Raw genomic sequence first — 27,943 nt, forward strand, 5'->3', positions numbered from 1 at the left:
TTACCAGAGCTTTTTTTTGACATTATAAATCATCCCTTAAAAATCTCCATGAATCCAAGTAGCATAAAAAACATTAAAATTACACTTTTTTCACGTCACCATATGTTCCTAATGCATTTTCTTATGTAGTCTACCCAATAGATTATGACTTTTTTACTTACTTATCAGTGTGACATGATGCAGCATCTTCCAAGTCTTCTCCAACCTCAAAGGTTGAGCCCAGAAAATTTGCTGATTTCTGCTAAATTATCATAAAATTCAATATTTTTAGACTCTTCATTTTTCGATTTCATATTTAAACATTATTGTCCACGGCAACTGCCACAAATCTAATGTAGACCAAGTTTCCTACATCTGCAGCTAGCGGCACGTTTCGTACAAAATATTGTAATTAATAAAACATCAGGACTAGTTGGCAAAGGTGTATTGGTTGTAAAGAATCATCAATCATTGTACATCCTCAATCCAATGGATTCAAGTTCTTACCAAGTTATTTCTGGACCTGACAATAAACACGACATAAATGGCCTGGAGCACTTTATGTTGATGGTAGCATTGAAAGCTTAACAGCATTAGCGTATCTTCTCAATTTCGTAAAGCAGTCATATCGATGCGATCTGATCAAGCGCTTCTTTGCGCGGTGGAGCACCATATATTGGTAATAACGCATTAATGCCATTTGCAAAAATATTATCTAGGAAGCATTCTTTCTCATTAAATACTTTAGTTGCATCTCTAATATAACTTTGCTCTGCCTTTATTATAGAGAGTATATATCGTGTCACATCCAGTCAATGAATGCAAAAATGAAATGTGTGGTTTAACAGTGATGTGAGTATCAAACCTTTTCGAAGAATATACAATTGTATCAATGTTGATTTTCCAGGTTTCATAAAATATGAAATAAATAAATCTACATCGTTTACAACAATTGAAGCTAGTACAGCAACTAGAAGATCCTACAATATTGTTTACAATTTCGTACATCAAGGGAACTGCGGAGAAAAATCCTCTGTGACTCTGTAAGCTCATACTGAGACCAATCGACAAACGAATGTCAAAATTAAAGAAGAGTTTCCAGATCAGGAATAGCAGAACATGCTTAAGTAATGGCAGAACAGTAACATTGGAAGAAAAGAAGATTCCTGGAAGCAACTTACGTCACGCAAAAGCAAGGAATTTTCAGCCCAACCAGAGTTGATATTCCTAACATCTGGAGTTCTACTGTCAGGACACTGTTAGATCTAATACGCTTCACGCATAATTTTCAATGACGTTTTCAGTATTACATACCTCTAGAACATAAGCGTGTAGAATAGTTATTTTTGGTAGGTGTAAACTACCATATTTGATAATGGTTGCAGATACTTCCAAACCGAAAAGTCATGGTAAATTTAAAATAAAGAGAATGAAACTTCAAAAATTATTACTTAACTTTATCGATTTGTTATTAAGTAGTTTTAAATTACTTGTTAGGTAACAAAATCTGATGAAACAAACGAAATACAAGAGGCAGAAAATTTTATGAAATACTGCAAATCCAAAAAATTAAATTAAAATGCCTGCAAAAAATTTTAAAAATGACCTCAATAGCCTCAAAAATATTAGTTTAGATGCCTATGAATGTGAAGAATAACAAGAGTTTGCAATAATGCAGAAAAGTAGAAATAGTAATTTCAAGTAGGGGAGAACTTAATAAAGCAATTTCGACACGTTAAGGTTTACGGGCTTTTAAAAATAAGTTGCAGGTGCTGAAAAAAAAATCATTTTTATTTAAACATGGTTCTGACACTTCTTCATTAGGTAAAAAGTATTGAAAAGTAAAAACTTTAAAAAATAGCACTTAAATTAATTTTTTTGTTATTAGTGCCAAATCACGAACTTTACGCCCCCATCTATGGAGAAAAGGGAAATTGGACAATGCAATTGTTATGGAAAAAAAAATTATTTCATTAGTCCATATTTTTCACAATAATTAATATAAAAGGTATTACATTCTCTTAACTGTTTTGAGATTTTGTCTCTTGCGTGTTTCCTAAATTTCTTTTTACGGATTTTTTTTCTATCTGGACTTTTTTTCTAACTGATAAGGAGAAGACGTTAGTTCTTGTGATTTTTCCTGTTTCCTTTTATGTTTTATTGGGTCAACATTTTTGGCTTTCGGCAGAGGGCAATTCGGCAAATGTCACTTTTCTATTTTCTTTTCCCCTAAGTTTAAAAACGTCTATATTTTTTAAAGTTCCAGGCTAAGGATTAATATAGGGGTTTATTTCTATTACATTATGATTTATTGGGTATGCAGCATCTTTATTTTGATTGCTACAAAACCGGTAATAAGGGGTTTTTCAAAACCTTTTAAAATATGAATTGGGTTCAAACTTTTAAGAAAAGCTTCCTTTATTAAAGGTCCTATGGAATAATGGGTAATTTTCCTTGGGATGATTTGTCATGAACTTATGCATCTTCGATGAATATAATAATAATAATAATAATAATAATAATAATAATAATAATAATAATAATAATAATAATAATAATAATAATAATAATAATAATAATAATACACCTCTGAAACTGAAGAATCGCGAAATCGAAAGTCACCACGTCACTGATGAAGAAAAACATTGATCATGGGCACAAAAACCACTGCACGGGAGACACGTCAACGAGGTTAGCCAGGGACATATCGACACAAACGCGTCGAACTACTGGTTAACTTCAGGACAACTGTTTCCCGAAACGAAAGGTTTCCTCTTGGCCATACAAGACCAAGTTATTCCAACTAGAAACTACTTGAAGTGAATTATTTCGGATCCTTCAGTACAGAGTGACAAATGTCGATATGGATGCCAAGTGATAGAATCCATCCAACACATAACGGGAGGATGTCAAACGTTTGCCCAAACTGAGTATAAGGCACGTCATGACTGCGTGGGAAAAATACTGCACCAAGAACTTGCAGTTAAACTGAACGTCTCGAAGACGGACAAAGTTCCATATTACAATTATACTCCAGAGCCAGTTTTTGAAAATGGCGAGTATAAATTGTACTGGGACCGAACTGTTCTCACCGACCAAAGAACTGTCAACAATAGACCAGATCTTATCCTGGTGGATAAGCGACTAAGGAGAACCACGCTGATTGATGTTGCTATACCTAATAACAATAACCTCCAAGGAAAATACAACGAAAAGATCATCAAATATCGAGATCTTGAAGGGCAAATGAGACGGCAATGGGAGATGGAGCATGTTCAAACAATTCCGATAATAATTTCGTCAACTGGACTTATACCAAAAACCCTTGTAGAGAACCTCAAACAACTGGGACTAAGTGAGCACCACTACAAAAACATGCAAAAACCGGTGCTACTGGGGACAGCACGGGTCGTCAGAAAGTTCATGGGTACAGAAGACCGAACACCACCTAGGGCCCGACAACCTGGAAAGGGTCCCCTCGGAGCTTGATCCTTTTGATATCTTAGATATCTGGAATGAGTGAATGTTCCCCGTAAAACGGGAGTGTGATTGCTGCAAGGCAAAATTGACAATAATAATAATAATAATAATGATAAGTTTATTTCCAAGAGGTTACAAATACCCGGTTACAGGAAAATCAATTAAATAACTAAATGTACGAATGCGTGAACTGTGTTAGAATATGAATATTTTGAAATGTAAAATATTTCTTGTTTTCTATGAGGTTGTAATTATGAAAGGACTTTTTTAATTGAAGTCGAAATACAATAAAAATGCTTTGTTTACACATTAAAATATCGATAAATATTATATATAAGCTTGCTTTCTATAAAACCAATAAATAATTTTTACTAGCAAACTTGTGTCCGGTTCAGATGATTTTACAGGGTAGAAACGTAGACATATTAATAAAGATATTTTTGTTTGGTACATGTTAAAGTAATAACAGATGAAAATCTAAATAGGAAAAATATTTGTTAAAAATTCTTTTACCCTAGTCGCGTTATGAGCAGGACAGCCATCTTGCTGAAAATAAACCCATCCCAGGTCCACATCAGGTAGGATTTGAATGGCAGGAAGAACTTGGTTTTACAGCAACTCAAGGTACTTTTGGGCGTTTAAAGTGCCATCAATAAAAAATGGCCCTATAACATTGTCGTTCAAAATACCTGCCCAGACATTCAATTTCTGAGGATACTGGGTACGAAACTGAAAACTTCTGTGCTCGTTTTCCTGAGACCAATAACGAACAATGGAAGGATTGTGTTTGCCATGTAATGGAAAATAAGATTCGTCAGAAAACAAAATATTTTTAAAAAAATTTCTATATCCTGGACTACTTCAACAGGTAGTTCTTGACGTTTTGTGTGGCATTTTTTACAATCTTGAAGACAAAAAGATGTCTCAAAATTTGTAATCACATTTAAAACCGTTTTTGCACAAGGAATCGGTCTATTCTCAAATGTCACTAAAAACAAATCTCTACATTGTACTGCCAAATTGCCTCTATAAAACCATTTAATTAGTTGAACTCTTTCGGAAGGGGTATAAACAGCCATAGTGAAGAAAACACGAAAATAACGCTCAAAAATTATTAATGCAACGTGCAGTAACACAGCAAAGTAAGGTCTGCTGACTCCCGGTTCAAAAAATAAAAATGTCAAATTCCGCCGCCTGCAAGCCGTAACCAAGCGGTGTTGCCATTATTTTGGGTAATACGTAGCTCACGATAACACAATCTGTATATTAATACATTATAGCATCAAAATGTAAGTCTAATGGCTAGAAATATCTAAAAAAAAGTAGAAAATTAAATCATTACGTATTAAAATGTAAATATAATTCAAACAAAATATAGCAAATAAAATACCTAAAGAAATAAAACTTTTATACAAATACACCAAATAAATGTAGGTAATTTAAAAATGTATAATTGAACGCAGTTACAGTTTCATTCAAAGTAATTAGTCAAGGAGAATTAAGACTACTTGCCAAGTATTCATCAAAATAATAAAAAGCACCAATTACCAAATATAATTTAATTTTCCTTAAAAATATCTTATAGTGGTCAGAGCCTCGTCTGATTCTGGATAGCCTGCAAAAGTCTGTAATAAGGTTGGAATGGTGTAGATCTAAATAACTTTTAAACTAGAAGATGTTAACGTTAAAGATTAAACATTGATAGATTATGTAGACGCAAGAAAATTTAAGTATATGCAGAGTTCTGAAGTACTAAGGCCAACTATGGTCCAGATACATCTTCATTAAAGCTAAATCTTTGAGATTTAAGCCTGTGCAAGGCTGGAATGTATCTAGTTCAGAATTGCATAGCATATATTTGTAGAAAAATAACCAAGGTATGCAGAAAAATACTGGACAAAGATGTTATAGCCCTAGTCAGTTTTACATGTTAATTTAGCATAATGCTAGACATTTTTTGAGTGAGACCACACCTGGTATATTAAGTGAGTTTCTTTTTAAGTTGAAGCTTAACTTGTTGGTTTTCAAGGCATTTAGGGTAAACCTATTGGCGAAAAACCATTTATGTATAATTTTACTGCTATCACCTATCATGTCTAATACAGGATCAGAAGCAAAGTACTGGATACCATTACTAGTGTCATCTGCGAAAAGTATAGGTTTTAAATGTTGAATATTTGGAAGATAATTAATGTATATGAGGAATAGCTTGATCATCCATAATTTGAACTGCTCCAAAGGAGTTGCCTTAAACAGCACTTGGAAGATATACGAAATAACAAGTATTTGACATACAGAACAAAATAACTTTAAACACCTAAATTTAAAAAAGTACTTTATCTCGAAAATATCATTTATTACAAATACCTATAGATGCCTAGAAATCCAAAGGTCTGAAACCTTTCAGAAATAACTTGAATGCCTCAAAGGTATAAAAGATTTAAAATTGTTGAAAATGCATTGGCAGAACTCAACGAAATACTTGTAAATTTCTTTTAGCTGGTTTTTTGAAAAATTAAAAAATCAATCATAAAACATAATTAGCGTGGGTGTGCAGTAATTAATATAAATGGTGGTTTTGTTAATTTTAGCTCTTGATAAAATAAACAAGTTAAAGTTTAAAGAAAAATCTTAATCCAACAATTAGAAATATTAAGAAAAATAAAACTTTGATCAAATATATATTTTTTTGATATACATTTCTATATCACCCTATACAGATTTTATTTTTTAATAATTACTGATGAGTATTTTAATATTTACCTACTACTTAATAAGTACTTTTATGAAGCATTTAAAATTAGATGACATAAAAAGTGTATGAACGTATTACTATTTCTAATCTTTTTTTTTAAGTACCTAATTTATAAAGTTTTTAATATTATTTTTTTTTTCATAATATAACGATTATTAATGATTATTAAACGTAGTTTGATGCAAACCCAAAAGCTTGTTTTTGACACGAGGTCACAAATTACATTCTGAGGTTCATTTTTGATAATTATTGGCAAATTATATTTTTTTAGGCAATTTTTTAATGATTATCTTACTTATACTTTTTTTAAAATAATTATTTAAATTGACTTAATTTTCCTATTGCCTAGAGATATATTAGCTAGATTTCTTATTATTTAATTTGAACTTTTTTATTTGTATTTAGATTTTGTTTTTCTTTAAAATGATGTCCTTTTTAACCACTCTATTGAATTTGTATTTAAGATTATATTTAAAATAAATTAATGATTTAAAAAAAAACAATAAAAAATATATAATTAGATTTAATGAACATAATTGATCTTGAAAACTCTAATTAATAAAATGATAATGATCCTCGTTATTAAACTATAATTTGTCAATAAAACTTAAGAAATCATGCCATCATTTATGTCATGGACAAAGATATTTTTGATACTTTCAAAACAGTATTGTATAATTAATATTTTTCTTTTACTTGACCATGCAATTGTGGTCTATGAAAATGAAATGTTTGTTACAATATGTTCATAAGGAATTAAAGAAGTTAATAACCGTAAAGTGTTTTTGTTTTGTAAAAATCGATGTAATCAAACTAATTAGGGAATTCACAAGGGACCTTCTAATAAAACTTCAGCTGGCCAGTCTAATTAGTTATGATCAATTAGGCTGCTGATGTGATTTTCTCGACGGTTAAGAAGTGAACATTTTTTAACCTGTTACAACATCCAAGTAATATTTTCTTATTACAAAATTATTGCACTTATAACAGATGCTGTTAGCAAATAGAGATTGTTGAAAATGAGTGTATATTTTATGAAACCATTCTTCCTCGGTTTTGGGTTAGATTTGTTTGAAGAAATATTGCAAGTAGTCAGTATGGATTTTATGAAAATCAAATAATTTTTTACAAACATTTAGATTTTATAGTAAATTTATATCTTATTACAAAATCCTTGCACTTATAGCAAGCAGATGCTATTAGGAAATAGAAATTGTTGAAAAAAATATTGTATATAATTAAATGGGTATTACGAAAACCAAAGGTATTTTAACTTTGGATAAATTTGAATGAATGAAGTTTTTTAATAAATCCGTGACAATAACTTAATTAAAAGTGCTTATGGCAATGAGTCATATATGGAGATACAGTCAAATACAGATTTTAACCAAGTTTCTGATGAACGATAGTCAGTTATACAGACCTGGTCAAGTCAGATCTTAATTGAGGAAATCAATGCAATAACCATTCTAAGTTACAAATTAAAAAAAGAAGAATTACGTTTCTAATACTTCCCCTTTACTAATTAGAATTCGATGCATAGTGAGCGTAAGTGAAGTTCGATTGGTCTTTCTTTGTGCCGTATGAAGTGTTCACTACGCAAAAATATTTCCCTTTAGCGGTATTCTCTAGTAAAGAATAGGAAATTTCTGAATCATTGTTCTTCTCTCTTTACCTAAGGGCCTTGTCAAGGTTAAGAATTTTTTTTAAATTAAGTTTTTTAACAAATCAAAGGCATTAACTTCGTTAAAAGTGCTTAATGGAATGAGCCTTACATGGACATACGGTCAGATATAATAATAATATAATAGACAGTTTATATTTCCTCATTAGATATTACATAAATATGCTCACTCATAGATATAAATAAGTTTAGAATATAAATATAAATACAAGGAAAAAGAAATCCATCAGTGTGTATTAATTCAGCATGTAACTGTAAAGAGGAAATAAAGGTCACGTTTCAGCTACCCTCAGAAGAAGGAGCTGTTGGGACCTTGGATATTACACTTATAATTTGAAGAAAAAAATCGCGAACTGCATTATAAACTGTAGGAATAGTATGCATACCCTACATCCATAACTAACCGAAAAGAAAGGAAATCTTATTTATCTTAACTTACTTATTATTTACTAATAGGAAAGGAGGAACGAGGGGGACAGGTATATTGAATTTATTTCTGCTGTAGACTCTTAGTAGAGAAAAATATACATATAAAAATTAATATTTCCAAACGCGCGGGTTTCAGATATAAACACGGGAACCCAACACAAAAGAGAGCAAAACCAGTGATATACTACTACTTATCTACCAGAGATGTCAGTATTAACAAGAAATAACATAAATTATTTTCACTGCACTACATTATATTTTGTTTAGGTGAAAGAACCATTTTTATTGATTTTTTAAAAGCCGATGTAGATTTAGAAAAATCCTGTATTTATAAATTTTGTATTTATTAATTTTGGACACAATATTGTAAGAAAATTACTTTTTCAAAATTTCTTTCTTATGTAAAGGTATAGACAAAAGGTCATGTCTACGAATATTTATATTGTGAACGTCAGGACGATATCTGAGCTTATTATGGAGATATGGTGGTGCTTTAAATTTCATTATTTTATAAAATAAGTGCGAAAATGAGTGCAATTCTCGGCTATTTAACATATTAAGCCATTTAAGATCAACTAATTTATGTGATGCCCTTTCCCTACGTCTAATTCCTTAAATAAACCTTATGCACGAGTTCTGTAATTTTTGAATTCTTGCAGAGTTAGCGCAGTCTAAAAATGGTCAATATAATGTATCTGCATAGTTAAAATGGGATAGAATTAATGAGCCTCATAAAAAAATTTTTGTTTCTTTTGACAAATAAGATCTATGCTTGTAAAGTTTTTTTAGCATTGAAAATCCTTTCTTAAGACAACTTGTAATGTGATCTGTGAACTTAAAGTTATGGTTCCGCTTGTGCAACGGACGCATGCAGCCACTGCTTGCAGCCGCTGCTGTGTTTGGCTGCTTAGTAAGAAGCGGTTTACCTTATGCAGTGAAAACGCAAGACGCAAGCGATTTTAAAAACTTGAGAGCAGACTGGGGCCAGTCTAGTCAGTTCCTTTTGAAAACCTTCATGCTGAAATAATGAATCGTGGTGCATTATTAGCTCTTTATTTGTTAGACGAAGAAGAAGACGATGCTATTGTGCATATAACTATCAGCAATGTTCAGAGAAGACCACAATACATGATGTTTCAGCAAAGAAATACGGAAGGAACGTATAAAAATTTAATATGCAAATACCTAGTGGACGACGAAGAAAAGTTTCAGCAGTTCTTTAGACTAACGAAAGAACAGTTTCACTTTGTTTTATCTGTCATTAAATCAAACATTGAAAAAGCGCCCACCAACATAATTAAACGACCGATAACAGCTAAAGAAAAATTAGGTGTTACCTTAAGGTAAACAAAAAATATTTATTATTATGACAAATATTATATACAATTTAACTTATAAATTTAAATATTATCGTAACTGATCGTTTTGATCATGGTGATCATTATCAGATCCTTGCCATATTGAATCTTTATCCATATTTAATAAGCATCTGTCTTGCTGAGAGTTATTGGCTGATTCTTATTCACATTATATCTCGAATCTGTAGAAAGATTAAGTGAAGATCTCTCTTGCTGTTGAGGCAAATCTTTTTGTTGAAATGCTAGCGATTGTAAATCATTAACAATTTTTAAATTTTGAAGTTTTGCTTTTGCAATTAAAAGCGGGGGAAGCTGTTTTACACTTAAAGCAATACTCCTGTAGAACATATCTACATCGTCTTCTTGGGCAACATTAGTTTTATTCACAAATGTTTCGACAATTTTTTTTCTCTGGCCTTTTTGTTTTCTTCAAGTATTTTTGAAGTGTATTCAGTAATTTTTCTCTTAGGAAGTTTTGCAGGGGTGTAGGTACTTGGCGCACTAGAAGTTGATGGCGAGGCAGTAGAAGAATGTTCTAAGTCAGTTGTACTTTGTCTCTTTTACCAAATTATGGTCTAAATCGGAAAATGCCTCATCATTGCTCTCCTGTGTCTCTTCATCTATGTTGGATATCGTACTGAAAAAAAAAAGTTTTTTATAGAAACTTTAAATTATTTGCTACTTTTATTTAAAGAAAACAGTAACTATTACCTTCTTTCCTCTGAAACCGTTTCAAGAAAAGAAAGACAATCGATCAGAGGCCACTTTTTGCGCTTTACCGCTGCTGATAATCCGGTTCCTAATTTGCCACTCCTTTTTAGTCTCTTGTATGTATCGCGAATGGACCTCCATCTCTTTTTGCAATCACCATTTGTAAAAATAAAACAATTTTTTTATTTCAGATACCTGGCTACTAGTGAATCCTTTAGGTCCCTCGCATTTGGGTTCCGGATTTCACACTGCCACATTTCCAGAATTATTAATGCTGTTCTTTCGTCGATATGCAAAGGATTAGTATCTGTTTTATTACCTTCCCTTAACGAAAATGTATGCAAGCAGAAGGCGATAGAATTTTTGGAAAGGTGGCAATTTCCCCACTGTGTCGGAGCAGTTGACGGAAAGCATGTTCGTATAGTGTGTCCAGCAAATAGTGGATCTTTATATTTCAACTATAAGAACTTCTTTTCAATTGTACTCTTGGCTATGGCTGACGCTCGATATAAATTTTTAGTAGTGGACATTGGATCTTATGGCAAAGAGAATCAGTGAAATATTTGCCAAATCTACCATAGGCAAACAGATATATAGCAATAGATTTTGTTTTCCTTCAGAAAATGTTGTGCAGGGCACACAGACTAATTTGCCTTACGTCATTGTCGGAGATGAAGCCTTTCGACTTTATCCAAATATAATGAAACCCTACAATAGAATTTAAGCCCGAGAAAGTTTTGATAAATCTGTTTTTAATTACAGGCTCAGTAGAGCTAGAAGAGTATCAGAAAACGCTTTTGGATTGTTATGCCAAACGTTCAGAGTTTTTTTTTACGCTACTTGCAGTTAAGTCAAGCACTGCAGATTTGTTAATAATGGCAACAGTGTGCCTCCATAATTTACTGAGAGAAGATTTTGATGCCACCAGAAAACTTATTGCAGAGCTTGGGCCACCAGATATAGCTGACGGACAAGAAAGAAGAAATATGGTACCTTTAATAAGAGGTGGTGGATTTGCCAATGCCGAAGGATTTACCGTAAGGGACAAATTTAAAGATTTTTTTGACCGAAGGAAGAATACCTTGGCAGGATAATCAAGTTTTATGAACTTAATGTTACAATTTATTTTGTTTCTTGTGTGCGAGCCTTTTTTCAAAAAACAAATACTTTAATTTTAAATGAATTAATCCGCTACTTCACGGATGCACTATATAATAAATTTCAATCTGCTTTATTATTAGCAAAAAAATTCTATAATACATACCTGTTTTACCCTTAATGCGAGATGCTATTTCTTGTCACACATTATTTTTGGCAATATTATCTTTATATTTCTTATCCGAACTGTCATACAAACATTTGTGAAATGACACCAATTCAATCAATGCCATTTCCTCATCACGGGAGAAGTGTTTATCACCATTCATCTTTTATTTTTATTACGCAAAACACGAGAATTAAAAAAAAAGACCCAAAAAAACGTGCGAGGTGCAACGTGGAACGGCTGCTCAACCAGCGCATCCAGACTGATCCCCCTAGCAGTCGATGCAGCCGTCGCATGCGATGCGATGCGACCGACGCGCTACAGCGCTAGTAGACCCAATGCCATAAGCATGCACGGATATCAGTCCCTGCCTACATTGCAGCCACTGCTTGCAGTGCTGCACAAGCGGAACCATACCTTAGCTTGACGTCTATCATTAGGCCTAGATTTTTAGTTAAGATATGAAAAGGGATAAGTTCTCCATTAAGAATTAGTTGGACATGATCCAAAACAGCTCTTCTGCTATTATCACTACAAAATAACATTGTCACGCTCTTGGTTGGATTCAATTTAAGAGAATGATCTGTCGAGACTCTATTTACTAGAGCAAGGTCAGCATTCAAACAAAAATTAGCCCTTTCAACATTACCAGCATTAAATGACAAATATAATTGTGTGTCGTCCGCGTACAGAATTGGAATTTATCTATAAAAGCCGACGTAAAAATGCTATACAACAAAGGACGCAGAATGCTACCTTGAGGGACGCCAGACCTTACTATTGCCACCCTAGACTTATCTTCTCCAATTAAAACTCGTTTTGTTCTATCACTTAAAAAAGATGAAATTAGTTTAGTAGCTATAGTATTAAAACCAAAATAATGTAAAATATTAATTAAAAATTCGTAATTTAGCATATCAAATGATTTAGAGTAATCAAGCAGTATAAAAATCATTCCATCACCCTTGTCCAAACTGGCGACAACCTCATCGGTGACGTCAGTAAGAACGGAACACAGCTAAATCCCTTTCGAAATCAGTAATGTAGGCGGTAATTTGTTTTTCCATTAGTTTTTCCAAGATTTTTGAAAGGGCTGGTAAAATTGAAATTGATCTAAGGGCGCCATAATTTAAGAGATTATTGTTTTTAAGAAGTGGCAAAATAAAAGCAGACTTCCAAGATTTTGGAAAGTACGAGTTTAACAAACAACTATTTATAATATGGGTGATAAATGGTATTATAAATGGACAAAAAAGAACTATTAATGTTGTGTTTAAATTATCAGGCCCAAACACCTTAGATTTAAGTTTAATAATTCAATAGGTTAGGGATGGCTTATCATAAATTGACCTAAAAAATGTGTAATTTATTAATATAGCTAAAAAAGCAAAAAACTACTTATACTTGAGGTGCCGTACTATTGTAGAATATACCAATATGCTCATAAGTATTGATTTATATGATGACTTAGTTTCTATAATCATATTCTTTATATGATTGTCTATATCTTCATGGATCTATACAATATTCCTTCTGACAAGTCTTTAGCTCATGTTCATTGTCAAGGTTATATAATGAGTGATAATTGTGTATTATAACAAACAATTAAAAATATATATACATATATATATTTATTAAATAATTGCAATAAAGAGAACCAAATCAGCTGTGCAAAACTATCTAGTTTTCTAGGTTACACGGCTTGATTTATAAATACCCATGTAAATGAAAGTGTTCGATTAAAATTGCAACCTTAAAATACCGATTATATAACCGGGTTCTTTAACCAAGCATGTTTTGGTTCGAGAAACAGGTGTCATTTTGCTATTGTTTTAAAGATGTTTCTCTTATTAATATTAATGGTTTTCTTATTATTTTCAGATACTGGGATAGCGCAACATGGGAAGTTTAGTACGGTGGTATAACAATTTTGTATCAGAACGTCAAGGTAAGAAAAATTATTAAATAAAATATTTATCTCTTGGGTGATCTGAAAATAATGATTTTTTACCAACTTAAACATTATTCAACTAGTTTACTTCTGTCATTTGTTATTATGACAGATAGACGTGATTGTTTGTTAATGTCAAAATACGAATATGATAGTGCTCCAAATTTAAGGGTGCAAAGCTGCTAAATTTGATGCTTATGAAAATGCCACTTAAAAGTTAAATTCCAAATACACACATTAAAATAGTCTAGGAATCGCGTTTATATTTTATAGTAAATAGTTTATTTCTAGTATTAATTGTGTTTATTAATTGTTGGACATTCCTTTGAACATACCTTATCACATTCATCTGAATATTAAAATCAAAATATCTACCTATCTTTCTCTTTCACATAAAAGCGTTAATGATATTACCCGAAATAATTGTGTAATATTACAAGCTTTACAAGAATCTTAATTCCTTAGCAACTTATAATATATTGATTTAATTAATTTTTGTTTCATATGAAAGGCAATGAGTTTGTTTACCAAAGAAAGTCTTTTTAAGTTTCTTTCTAGATACTGTTTTGAAATAAAATTATTGATTTGTTTTTCAATTTAAAATATTGACACTGTTAAAATATTTTTCACAGATATATTCAATATATGTATCTATAAGACGGTTACGAATATCCTTTGGCCCCTTGCTACCGAATACACTTTCATGTAAATTGCCGTACTTAAAATATTTATTAACAATATGCGAATTTGTCATTTAATTTATTAATGCATTTTAAAGCACCTAGAAACTGGTTTCATATGTGCTCACAAATCATTAATTAGACAACATAAGTACCCGCATTATTTAATATTTAAAAATAGCATTATTAATAAAGCTTCTCTTCCTTTATCCTTTATTAATTAATCAGAGTTTTATATTCTATACAAAGAAATTGAGCCTGCTTATATCACAAAAACCTAAAGTCCGCCAAATAAATATAAATGACCAAAATTTCATTCTCAAACATTTCGTTCATAATTCCTTAAAAGTTGAATTACCAACCTAAAAATGTATGAAGTAGTCTCATGTGTCGACTCGTGTGTCTAATATAGACACACGAGTCGGACTTATAAAGACGAGGAAGTTGAAATACTTGTGGAAACCCCAAGATAGGAGATCTCCTGCTTTTTTCCAAAATATTCCTGCTATATTTATTTCAGACGGAAATATTTGGAATCCTTAACTGTGCCCAACACTACACTATCCTAGTGAATTTAAGCTAGAGCCTAAAGGCGTTTGCAGAACTAGAAAATGTAAAAGTTGATAATATCGCAAGAAGAAAACTTCTTACATTGGGTTAGAATCTACTTTGGGAGAGCTAAAGATTACCGCTTGTATAAGATTCCTTTATAGAATTTTACAAATACTCTTATAATAAGCTAAAGAGATTTAAGTTTTGTTGAATACTTTTTTATTTATTTTATTTATATCTTAGTAAATAGGAGTTGCGATACCGAGTCCCTATTCGAGAACCTGTTTTAGTTTTGCATAGCATCGATTGACCTCTCAGCCTAAGATATTCTACCTAGCTCAATAATTTGCAACCCTGCACTAGCTTGTGCAGATTTTTAGTTGCGTAGAATGCCCTATCATTTTTCTCAATTTGTCCCTTCGGAAGGTTTCTGCCAGGTTTTTCATTTATGGCGCCTGTGAAACACTTTGTCTCTGTTTAAATATCGTATTTCTGCTTATTTATTTGTATGTGTCTTTTTTGGCACTTTCTACCTTTCTACCTTTTGGAGATGCCTCAAAGGCACTCAACTAACAAAGAAACTAACAAATCCTCTTCTAAAAAATTTTTAAGAGTGCTAGCGCTACCAATGCATCCTCATCTTTAGACGACATTATCAGTAATCAATTCTAGAATTTCATCATAGCCCGGGCGGGCTTGTCCGATCTTCGACATACCTGCACAGGTGTGTCTAGAATTTAAAATTAGCACTATAAAACTATGACAATAATCCTAGACTACCTCCACAGGTATGCCTTATCTATCGAAACATGAGGAGGCGCTTTTGATTCAGGTGATCGTTTGGTCCGTTAAAAATCCTCAATCAGTAGTCCAGACAAACATCCAACGTCGTTTTTCTTTAAACATGTGGGCAGGTATTGTCGATAAACGTCTAATTGGATATCGATAAACGGATGGATAGCCACCAGTATTTAGAATTTCTTCGAAATGATTTGCCGGTCCTTCTTGAAGATGTTCTATTGGTGGTCCGAGGAAGGATGCGGTTTCTGCAGGATGAGAGACCTTCACATTTTTGTTTAGTAGTTCATAATTTTTTTAATCCGGTACACTGGATCGGAAGGGGTGCACCAATTACATGGCTTCCATGGTCTCCCGATCTCACTTTTCTGGACTTCTTTCTATGGGGATACTTAAAAAATAAGGTATACCGTACTCCAGTTCAGAATATTGAAGAACTGCGTGACCGAATCACAGTGGCTGTCGATAATTTATGCCTTTAAGCACAGCAGGAATGAGGTATATTTGATTTAGTGCGCGAAATTGAATTAGACGCGCCTAAGCTTGAACTGGTAAACTGAATTATTTTATTTTCTCAATTTCTGAAAGACTTTTAATTTTTTTTGTTGAGAAATCAACTTCTTTTGTAACAGTGCATATGTGGGTAAAATTTTGTGGATAAATTGTGAAACACCCCGTATACAGACCGTGAGCGTGAAGATTAGGTCAAAACAAAAATTCTAGACTTAAGATCATTTTCTAAGAATATTTGCGTGAAGACCAAGGCTTGTTACAGCTAGAGTTTAATAAATACTGCAATATTAGGCTAAAGGAGTCTACGTTTTATTGGATACTATTTTTATTAGTTTTGCTGAAGGTGATTAATAGCTCAAATCACTATTTGAGAATCTGCGTCAACTTTGCCTACATTGGTAAGCCCATTATCTATCTATTCTAACCAACCTAACACTACGGAGCCATACACTAGTTTATCTAGGTCTTTTGATGCTGTGGTATTTTGCCATTTTAGGTTTAGTGTATCCTTTTAAATTATTTGTAGCGTTCGGCGACACAGTGCCTCATAAGCATTAGATAGTTTCTGGTTCCTTTTTGCGAAGACAATATATTAAGTCTCTATTGTACTCACTAATTCTAATAAGGTGTCCCATAATTGCCATGTGTTAAGTTTGAAGTCCGATAATTATTCTCAGTTTTCCCTTCTGGACATTAGAAGGTCTCTTTTTTTAAGGCAGATTTTTAATTTATGGAACATGTCAAATACGTTGTCCCTGTTCAATTGCGTCGATACTTTTGGGTACTCTTATCCATTAAAGGAACTAATACTCTTCTAAATTTATTCGTTTCCTCATTTTTTGATAACCTGATGTTCTGATACCGCAAACAAGTTTTGCATTGTTGCGGTTTTATAACTTCTTTAGTTCCAGGAGGCAGTTGCATACCAGGCAGTTCTATGTAATCTTGGGATTGTAGTATAAGTGCCTTCTCCAAACTCACTATCATATTAGTCAAAAGAGCTACGCAATGTCATAATAAAGCATAAAATGATACATATAGTTTTATTCAGTATAAGAGGTTCTGATTCCAATATCAAGAAGATTTAATGATGACGTCAGACAGAGAACTAAATTGTTTATTGGAATTTTTTTATAATTTTTAACATTAATATACATATTAATTTTTAGATTCTCAGTCGAGGCCTTTAAGACATATTTTTATAATTAATTTGTCTTTCAGAATTATTGTCTGGAAATGGTGATTGAGTGTAAAAGCCTTACATTAAATAAACTGTGAAAAGTTAGACCCTATCCTTAGTAGGACCACATAAATAGCTAAGTTCATTCACAACATTTATTAATGCAAATGGCGGTGTAAATGTAAGAGAAAACATTAATACAAGACATCAGTATGAAATGTTTCCCTAATTCCACTAACTTATTAAACTTATTATCCATTGACTTAGTAGTCATACGTTATATTTGCACAACATGTGTGAAATTTGTGTGTATCGATAATGTTAACCTATAAGTCTCTTAATTGTGTTATTGCTTCTATTGGAAAAAAATATTTGAGTTTTAATGAACATTTCTGAAGTTTGTAGACACTTGATTTTTTTTACTGATTCTGTCTTACATAGGAACCTATTAATTTAGATTGGTTTAATTGTTATTTATGAGAAAACTACGGCTAAGCTATTAATTTTGTAAGTTGTCTTACACAAAGAATAACTTATATTATTTAATAGCTTAGGTAGTAATATATTTATGTGATCCTTCAAGTTACATTTATGATAATAAATTAATGCAAACTCATCTAAATACATAAAAACAGTCACATAAAGCATGTTATGCAAACAGTTTAAATGCGTAAATGGCTTCTTTTATTATAATACTCATTTTTTTTAAGCCGCTAAACCACTGAAGATTTTTTTTTCAGTATCGAGAGACTGAAAAGGTCGTTTTCAATGCAAACTGGTTGACGGCGTTATTACTACATACACATCACGACATTCTTTGGTTTTGTTGTACAAAAAATTGCGCCTCCAGGATAAATTACTTCATAATTTTCGTGATGTATTAGTGAATTATGTTTAATGAACAAAGAAATGAATTTGTACTTGGATTTGTTTTACGCCTTCTATTTATGTAGTCGCCTAATGATGTTAGAAACTTCTATAACGATGAACAGTTCGTGCTTTATTTGCTAAGTTTACAAACTTGTGCTAAAAGCTTCCTAATCCTAGAATTTATAATACTAGTATTTATTTGGTTATACAGGATACAAGACAAAAACAGAGTACAGAATCGATTTTGATTGTACATAGAAGCATATTTTATATAATCAAAGAAAAAACCAAAAAAGAAGAAAAGAAAAGGCGAGAACCAACATAAAACAAGAATAATAAAAAAAAAATAAAATAAATCTGATCAACAGATATATAATTAATTTTAAATATTAAAAAGAGTCGTTAAAATACTCTTCAATGCTGTAGTAAGCTTTTGGTAAGATTAATTTCTTTAGTTCTCTCCTCAACTTTTTAAGGTCTGTAACAGTCCTAATCGAAAAAGGAACATGATTAAATATTTTACGACTAATAAATATTATATAGAGAGTATATATAATATATAATATTAGAGAATATATATAAGAGAGTTTCTCGTAAGTGAGGAGGTGGGGATTGGAAGAGATAAGTTGAGCCCACTTGACGAGTATTATGACTGGTGCAGGTTGGTGGACTTACGGACTTATGTATGAGTGTTGCAGTTTCCAATATAAAGAGTGAGAAAACTGCTAAATTCTTTTAACTATAAAAAGAGGTTTACAAGAGACTCTCAGACCAACACCACACAGATACCTTAATGCTTTTTTTTGAATAGTAAAAATTATGTTAAGGAGTCCCTTGGAGCACAAACCCCAAAATGGCAACCCATAACGGATATGAGAGTCTATTAAGGTGAAATAAACTGAACGAGCAAACAACCCCCCCAACTCATGCCTGGCTACCCTGACTGCAAAACAACCAGAAGAAAGTTTAGCAGCGAGGCGCAAAACGTGGTTGTCAAACCTTAAGCTCTCATCAATGAAGAGGCCGAGAAATCGACAATAATCCCTACCATGTAGTAAGCTCTGCTCATCAAACAAAAACCCCTCTACATTACACTTAAAGGCCAGAACAAAAGCCTTATCAACATTGAATACAAATTGAAAGAACTCATCCATTATCTCAAAGAGACCTACGTAACTAGAGAAAAAATGAAAACTCCAAGTCTCAGTCTCAAAATGTCCTTTTAATTAATCAGGTGACATGTTTCGCTAATAAAGCATCATCAGACCTTATAGCTAGATGACCTGCTAAGTACTGATTGCAGATGCACCACTCTTTAATTTAGTGAAGGTCCTCTACTATGAGATATCTGACTACTTTTTGATCTTTGTTATGCCACAGAATTGTAGTATCATCGGCACACTGAACCACTAGTCCATGCAGTGATAGAGAGCTTAAGTCATTAACGTATAATAAAAATAAAATGGGACCAGACAGGTAATGACTTCAACCACCGCAAAGCCACTCCCCTAAATCCGTAAAAATCAAGCTTTGACAGCAGTATTCCATGATCCACACAATCGAAGGCCTTGGAGAGATCACAGAACACCGCTGCTGCAGCCTTCTTGGAGTTCATAGATAGATACACACTCTCCAAGAATCTGAAAATGGCATCCTGCGTGCCCTTAGATGACTGAAATCCATACTAATTAGGGGACAGCACATTGTATTTGGTCAAAAAAGAGACAATTCTTTTTTTTGCAAGCCGCTCAAAAACCTTGGAGAGGATAGGCAAAAATGGATATGGGACGAAAGTTAGAGGATCAGTCCAAGCTACCACCCTTATGAAGAGGGATAATCATAGCTTCCTTTAAACAGGATGGGAACTCGCCCTGAAGAAATGACTCATTGCCCAAACCAAAGCACCTAAAGCGCTCGCAGGCAGAAGTGACATCAGACGTGAAGAGATACCATCGGAACCTAAAGACCTATGATTCTTCAAGCACTGAATTATTTGAAGGATCTCGGTGGCACCTACAGGGTGGAAAAAGAATGATTGGTTGATAGCATTCCGATTAAGATACTGCAATGGATCGCCGTCGCTGGGAACTGCTTCCAGTAAGTTCTCAGCAATATTAGAAAAATAGTCATTGAAATCATCGGACCCCAAGTCCAATTCAACCAACCGCCGACGAGAAGACTACATTCGTTAGTGATTAACCAACTTTCCTTCTGTCTGTTACCGGACGAATCTAAGCGCTCATTGTAATACAGTTACTTTCTGACTTTTATCAGATACCTATAAATTTTCCGATAATCCTGAAAATAAGACCTGATGAATTGATTGTCAATAGATTTGCGAAGTCTTGCTAAGCATCGCAAATTTTGGGCAGATGTTTTTAGTCCCGCGGTGATCCATGGTTTTCGTCTCTTGGATTTAAGTCTAACCAAGGGAAAACAGATATTTATTTTATCACGTAATGTATAATAAAAGGAAGAAAATGGTTGTGGAGCAGCCCGAATTGTATTCCAGTTAACATTTAAAACAGTAAGTTTGATGCTGTATGTATTTTAAATAGAACACTTGAGGCTGTGCAGCAAACTGATCCAAAGTAGGTTGAATGAATTAACGCTGTACGGCGTTGTGCCTATTTTTTTATAATTTCATTTGACACCTAAAAGCGTGATCTCCCTTTAATGTGTTAAAAAATTTTTAAGATATTTTATCAAGATATCATATCGAGAAGTCAACATTCAAAGTTAAATGAATGTAGATAACGTATATTAGAGAAAAAGGCGACAACATCGTAACGCCGCTCGATCGCATTGTTGATTCCACCGACATAAGTAATCTTTACCAATGACGTCGTCAAAAAACACTTATATGATAAAGTCAAAGTCAAGTCAAAGTCAAATATTGCTTTATTGTTATAACATTAAAATGTTTTTAACAAAGCTAGAAAAATTAAAACTTACAAACTACAAGTATAAAATTTAAAATTAAAAAAGAAATATTTAAGACACAAATATAAAATCCTCACCTCCAGCTAACCTCACTTTAATATGTCAAATGGGAACCTCCATCGTGTGATACATCATAGTAAGGAGCGTAAAATTCTCTATTCAACGGTATCACAAAAAATGAAATCGGTAAATGTGTAAGCAAATAGTTAGCGAAAATGTCTAGAAATAATGAATATTTTATTTACGCCAAACTTTGGTATTTTAAATGAATACTTTTAGTGTGGTACCTACATCATTTTATAATTCTTACATTTTTTATAATAGATCATCAAAAAAAATACAAGTAAATTAGAAGTTAAAATGTGACAATTTGCTATGGATCCAACTTTGTCTATACCAAAGGCCGCAAAACTAACAAATATTTCCACTGGGTCCGTACATAAAGTTTAAAAAAAAAAAGTTCTTTCCTTATAAAATTCATATTCTTCATGAACTCGGAGCAGATGATTTTAATAGGAGAATTCAATTTTGTGAAGTGATGTGCCAGCGAATTGACGACGATCCCCATTTATTGAAGAACATTTGCTTCAGTGACGCATCGACCTTTTTTTTAAATGGCCTGGTGAACAGACATAACTGTAGATACTGGGATAATGAAAATCCGCATGTTTTTCGGTTATACCCAATATCCCCAAAAAATTAATGTTTGGGCAGGAATTTATGAAAATGAAATAATCGGGCCATTTTTTTTGGAAGAAAAATTGACTGGCGAAATTTATTTAAACCTTTTAGAAAATACAATATACCCTTCCATTATCCAATCTATGGAAAATCAAGTAGATCAACATGGTGCTATATTATTGAATGAAAATAATATACATTTTTAGCAGGATGGAGCTTCCGCGCACTACACTTTGGTAGTTCGAGAGTGGCTTGATGAAAATTTTCGAGAAAAGTGGATTGGCAGACGTGGTGCAATCGAATGACCTGCGTGGTCTCCGGACCTAACCCCACTAGACTTTTTTCTTTGGGGCTACTTAAAAAGCAAAGTTTATAAAACCCCACCTGAGAGTATTGAGAATTTAAAAAATAGAATATTTCAAGAATGCAGAGAAATTAGCGGGCAGGCCCTTGGCAATGTTCGTAAGTAGTTTGAAAATAGGCTTTTTTATTGTCTTGCTAATAACAGCGCGCATTTTGAACATTTAATAAAATAAATTTGTTAAACTAATTAAATTTGTTTTTTTAACCCTACCGATTTACACTTTAATTGCTTCTTGGTCAATCAATTTTATTTTTTTTACAACCATTGATAGCATAATGAATGCCCTTTAGAAAATGTATCACACCATGGGGTAGCCGTTTGACATACCAAAGTTTGGCGTAAATAAAATATTCATTATTTCTAGACATTTTCGCTAAATATTTGCTTACACATTTACCGATTTCATTTTTTTTTGGTATCGTTGACTAGAGAATTTTACGCTGCTTACTATGATGTATCACACGATGGGGGTTTTTATTTGACATATTAAAGTGAGGTTCGCTGGAGGTGAGGAGGTGATTGACAGAACTTCAGTAAATGCATTATTAAACGCCCCCCTGTATATCTAATTTGACGTGTTTTTTTTTTTTTTTTTTTTTTTTAAGAAAGTTGTTAAGGGTGGATCGTTTTGAAATGAAAGCACTATATAATCAGTCACTTAAAGTATATCATTAAAAAATTCTTCAACAGAGTAATAGGTCTTAGCAGCAAGCAATGTCTTTAAATGTTTTTTGAAAATCCTAGGCGAAGTTAAGTTTTTAATAATGATAGGCAGATGATTAAAGATAGAAATACTATCGTAAAAAATTGATTTTTTTGTTTAAGCTGAAGTAGGTCGAGGAAGGTGCAAAATCATCTGATTCCTGCTTTGGTACCGAGCACTCCTGACCATGAACCTTTCTCTGTCCTTATAGATTATGCAAGCAGTCTCAAGAATATACAGACATGGGAGAGTTAGTATTTTATTTTGGTGAATTAGAGGACGACATGAATCCCAGGGGTTAGCCCCACATATATATCGAATGGCCCGTTTTTGAATAACAAACAACATTTGAATAATGTAACTGCTTGCACTGCCCCAAAAAGCGATACCGTAGCGAAGGTGGGATTCAAAGAGGGAACAATAAACGGACTTGCCAATTTTTGGACCAAGTTCCTGTACACTGATCCTGACAGCATAACAACCAGATGTTAGCTTTTTGGCAAGAAGATTTATATGTGTGTCAAATTGCAGATCTTTGTCTATGAAAATTCCAAGAAATTTGCTGTCAGGGTTAATCTGAATTGGATCACCATCTATCAAAACATCTTTAAGATTACATTTAAAACATAGCAAATTAGTTTTTGTTGGATTTAATGTAAGTAAATTAGAGTCACACCACCTTTTTACCATCTTAAGATCCTCCAGGATGATCTTATGGAGAGAATCTGAGTCCAGAGCCTGCCACAATATTGTGGAATCTGCAAATATAGTAAAGACACCGCGAATAGAGAGACCAGCCAGATCATTTATATAAAGCAAAAATAGAACTGGGCCTAAGACTGAGCCCTGAGGCACTCCCCATCTAATAAAGCTATATTCTGAGTATTTTAACCCAACCAAAACCCGTTGCCGTCGATCTGGCAGGAATGAAGCAAACCATGATAGAGGAAAGCCTCTAAAACCATAGCGGTGGAGCTTCAGCAGCAGAATGTCAGGCACACAGTCAAAAGCTTTTGACAGATCACAAAAAACAGCCGCCGAAACTCCCCCGCCATTGATATGAGAGTACCAAGTCCTAAAGAAGATGGTATACAGCATCATTTGTATTGGTATTCTCGCGAAAACCGAACTGACACTTACTAAGGATGTTATTTGCATTAATAAAAGACAGCGTACGAGTTTTCACCAGTTTTCTATGATTTTTGACATGGTGGATAGAAGTGATATTGGCCGGAAATTAGAGGGATTCTCCATGTCATCTTCTTTGTGGACTTGAATGACTTTGGCTGTTTTTAGACAAGAGGGAAATGTTCCTGTTTCCCATGATTGGTTAATTGCTTTTACCAGGACCGTTAAGGCTGAATCAGAAATATTGAGAAGAACGTTTGCAGATATGTCTTCCTCATCTGAACTGTTTTTGTTTTTTATCGATTTTAAGACGCCTTTTAATTCTGTCAGATCAGTTGGAAAAAACAGAAAGGAGTCTAAAACGTTGACAGCTGACAAGTAAGTCATTGGATCTACTGATGGAGTCATGCGTTGTTGGAGATTATCTGCTATACTGCAATAAAAGTTGTTAAGCGCGTTTGGGGAAACATTGGGAACGGAAGCAGGGCAATGAGAGTTTTTATTGCGTATGTCGTTTATAATATTCCAACATTCCTTCTGCGAATTTTGGGACTTGATCAGCCTGTTGGAATAATATTGTTCCTTGGAGAGTCTTATTAAGCGACGAAATATGGAGCGATATTTAGCAAAATACTCATTAAACTAAAGTATATTTCCTGATGGTATGGAGCGAACGGAGATTTTTTGAAGAAATAGTTAGGCCCTTAGTAAACCACTCTTTTTTAGACAGTTTTTTGCGTTTTATCTTTTTGATAGGAAAAGCTGCATTAAACAAGTCAACAATCCTATTGTGTAAAGCAGATATAGGGTCATCTGATTCAATTGTGTCCCAGTTAGAAGAGGCGCATAAATTGTGAAATTGTTTGTAATTTGTAGTGCTAAAAACTCGGCTAAAATGTGGTAGAGATTTTGCTTGCTGTTTAGGTTGTAAAACGTTGTAAAAAAATTGCTACATGGTCGGACAGTGCAGCATTTTCAACGGTACATATAGTGATTTCAGAACAATAGTTAGAGCACATATAGTCAATACTAAAGTACTCGAAGAGAATCGAGCAATACGTGTCGACGATTTGACATGCATTTGCAAGCCATAACACTCAAGCAGATTACTCAAGCGAGTTGTGCATGCAGAGCTCCTATCATCAAAATTTACATTAAGATCCCCCGCTACAATCATGTTTGCAGAGCCCGAAATACCAGACAGAATCTCATCCAGATTTCTTAGGAATACCTCAATGTCGGAGGAATGCGACCGATAGATGCATACTATATATAAATTTCGAGATCTAAAAAAAATAATGGTGAATTCAAAGGCCCGTTCTAGTAATAAGTAATTAAATTTCGTTATTTGTTGAAAGGAGCTCTGTTTTAAGAAGACTTCATCCATCAATATCATACAACCCCCATGTACAGATTGAGATCTACAAAATTTAGATACAACCACGTAATGGGACACTTGAATCAGCTCATCCATCAATAAATAAATTATTTATATACCGATAATTTACTTATACATCTTAGATTGACGTCGTGCACATCTCTTCGAAAACTGAATTTTTCACGAAGGTAAGCAGGGGAAGATGTACCAAGCAATCGATGCACAAAAACGGCCAACCGATGAAGATAAAGATTCTCTACACGCAGCCATCCAAGAGTACACATTTTTTCTGAAACTCTGTCATATTTTCTTAAGTTAAAAATGAGTCTACAGCACTGATTTTAAATCTTCTGCAAACGATACATGGCTACTTTATCTAAACAAGGAACGTAAACAATGTTACAGTAGTTCATAATAGGAAGTACTAAGGACTCACATAATTCCTTGCGTGCTTTGTAGTTAATGATACTTCTATTAGCGCATAAAGTTTGAGCGCAAAATGGATTTTTTAATTACGTCAGAAACGTGCATTTTGATTCTCAAGTCCTCCTCGAAAATTACACCAAGATTCTTAATGTTATCAACTATTTTTAACTGCGTTCCCCCCACAAATAGTTATAGATTATCCAAGACAATTTTTTTCTTATTTTTTGAAGAGAAACACATTACAGAACATTTACTAGGATTTAATTTTAAATTATTGCTCGACGAGAAAGTTGAAATACATGACAAATCTTCATTTATTCTACTACAACCCCTTAATACGTTATCAGCTTTAAAAGAATAATAAATTTGCGTATCATCCGCAATGCCCTGAGTACTGCAATACTTAACAGCCTTATACATGTCTGCTATGTACATTAGAAATAAGATAGGACCGAAGACGGATCCTTGCATACCCCAGAACTTATATAAGAGCGGTTTGACTAAGCTTGATTTTCTAATACCACCAGTTGCTTTCTTTCAGAAAGATACGGCCTAAAGAAGTTTAGCGAGTTATTATCGAATCCCTAATAGGTCAATTTTGCTACCAGCAGGCTGTGATCCAACGTATCGAAAGCTTTAGAAAAGTCAAGCAATACGAGCGCCGTAGAATCACCTCTATCCAAAGCCTCAATGATTTTTTGAGTAACTTTTAACAAGGCAGATGTGGTGCTGTGCCGCTTTCGGAAACCAGACTGGCCGTGCGGAATTATGTTATTTGCGATAAAGAAATCAGAAATCTGTGGCTGAATAAACTTTTCCAAAACTTTCAAAATTACTGGAATAATGGATATAGGTCTAAGGTCGCAATAGTAGTTTAGACTACTGATTTTAGATAAAGACATTATAAGAGAAGTCTTCCAAACATCAGGAAAACAACGTCTTTCCTAACAGGAGTTTATAACATGAGTCAAGTGAGGAGCAAGATGATGAATACAATGTTGGAGCATATTCGCTAAGATGCAGTCACTATCACAGGCAGTAGATTTGAGATCTTAGACTATTTTTGAAATTTCTGCTACAGTGACTAAGCGAAATGAGAACTGGAGATCAGGACTAAATGTATGATTAAGAAAATATTCGACTGTCTCTGGGTAGTTATCTGAAGGACTATAAACTGATAAAAAATAATCATTTATTTTGTCAGGATTTTGAAGGTTTTCAAGAATAAAACGGTGAGAAGTGAGTAGTTAATGAGGCATTTGTCTCAAATAATGAACAAACGTTGCTCGACAAATACTCGACTTTTTCACCCAGACCATAAATATGGTAAATATTATCCCAATTTATTTCTTTTAGATCAGCAAGAAAATCATTGCTGTCAAAAAACCTAAAATTGCGGTAAGATCTATATTTTACTTGTTCATTTTCAACCTTAATCCTAACGTCACAAACTATTGCATGGTGATCAGAAATTAAACACATTAGACACTTGCGAATTTGTTAAAATAAATCACATCAATGAAAGTTTGTATGTTAGCTGCTACACGAGTAGGCTCATTTATTTCCTGGGCTTAATCATATGCAGAAAAGCAATCCAATAAAATATTGTCTGAAAAGTGATTGGAATCACATTGGAATTACCGAGAATAATAACATTATCATATTCTGAACATGTAAGGGATAAAATATCATCAAAACAACAAACACAATGATGTAGATCTCCCCTAGGAGGCCTATAGAATGAGCCGACAAGAAAAAGTTCCTCTCCTAAACGCAATCATTATAAATTCGATAAAAGTTATAAGGGAAAGATCGCTGAAACAAACTGGTATTGTGAGGTGGTAAGGTAGTTAACCCCATATATCTTAACTTTAAGTTGTGACGTCTATTCGGTCTATTCTACTCTAAGAAGGACACTTATTAATGATAATTTTTTGAAATAAAACCAAAGAATGTAATTTGCATCTCTTCGCCATATTTAAGCAGTAACAGTCTTTTAGTTTAGGAGAGACCAGCCCACACTTTCTAATTCCATAGATGTGTCTTAACTAAGATTTTTGTACCAGTTGAATCATTTGCATTGCAGTGAAATCTAGACAAGGTAAGTAAACCACAT

At 33.2% G+C, this 27,943-nt stretch overlaps 1 protein-coding gene across 1 annotated transcript in view; it reads left to right on the top strand.

The window, feature by feature from the left end:
* Positions 1-27,943, top strand: part of LOC126746094 (elongation of very long chain fatty acids protein 7-like) — a 120,809-nt gene that overhangs the window by 57,835 nt on the left and 35,031 nt on the right. Inside the window, exon 2 of the mRNA XM_050454201.1 lies at positions 13,542-13,608. Within this exon, the coding sequence (XP_050310158.1) occupies positions 13,560-13,608 (49 nt within the window). The 5' untranslated portion in view covers positions 13,542-13,559. The remainder of the gene's footprint in view (positions 1-13,541; positions 13,609-27,943) is intronic.

The sequence above is a fragment of the Anthonomus grandis genome, chromosome 17 (assembly GCF_022605725.1).
Source record: "Anthonomus grandis grandis chromosome 17, icAntGran1.3, whole genome shotgun sequence".
Lineage (NCBI taxonomy): Eukaryota > Metazoa > Arthropoda > Insecta > Coleoptera > Curculionidae > Anthonomus > Anthonomus grandis.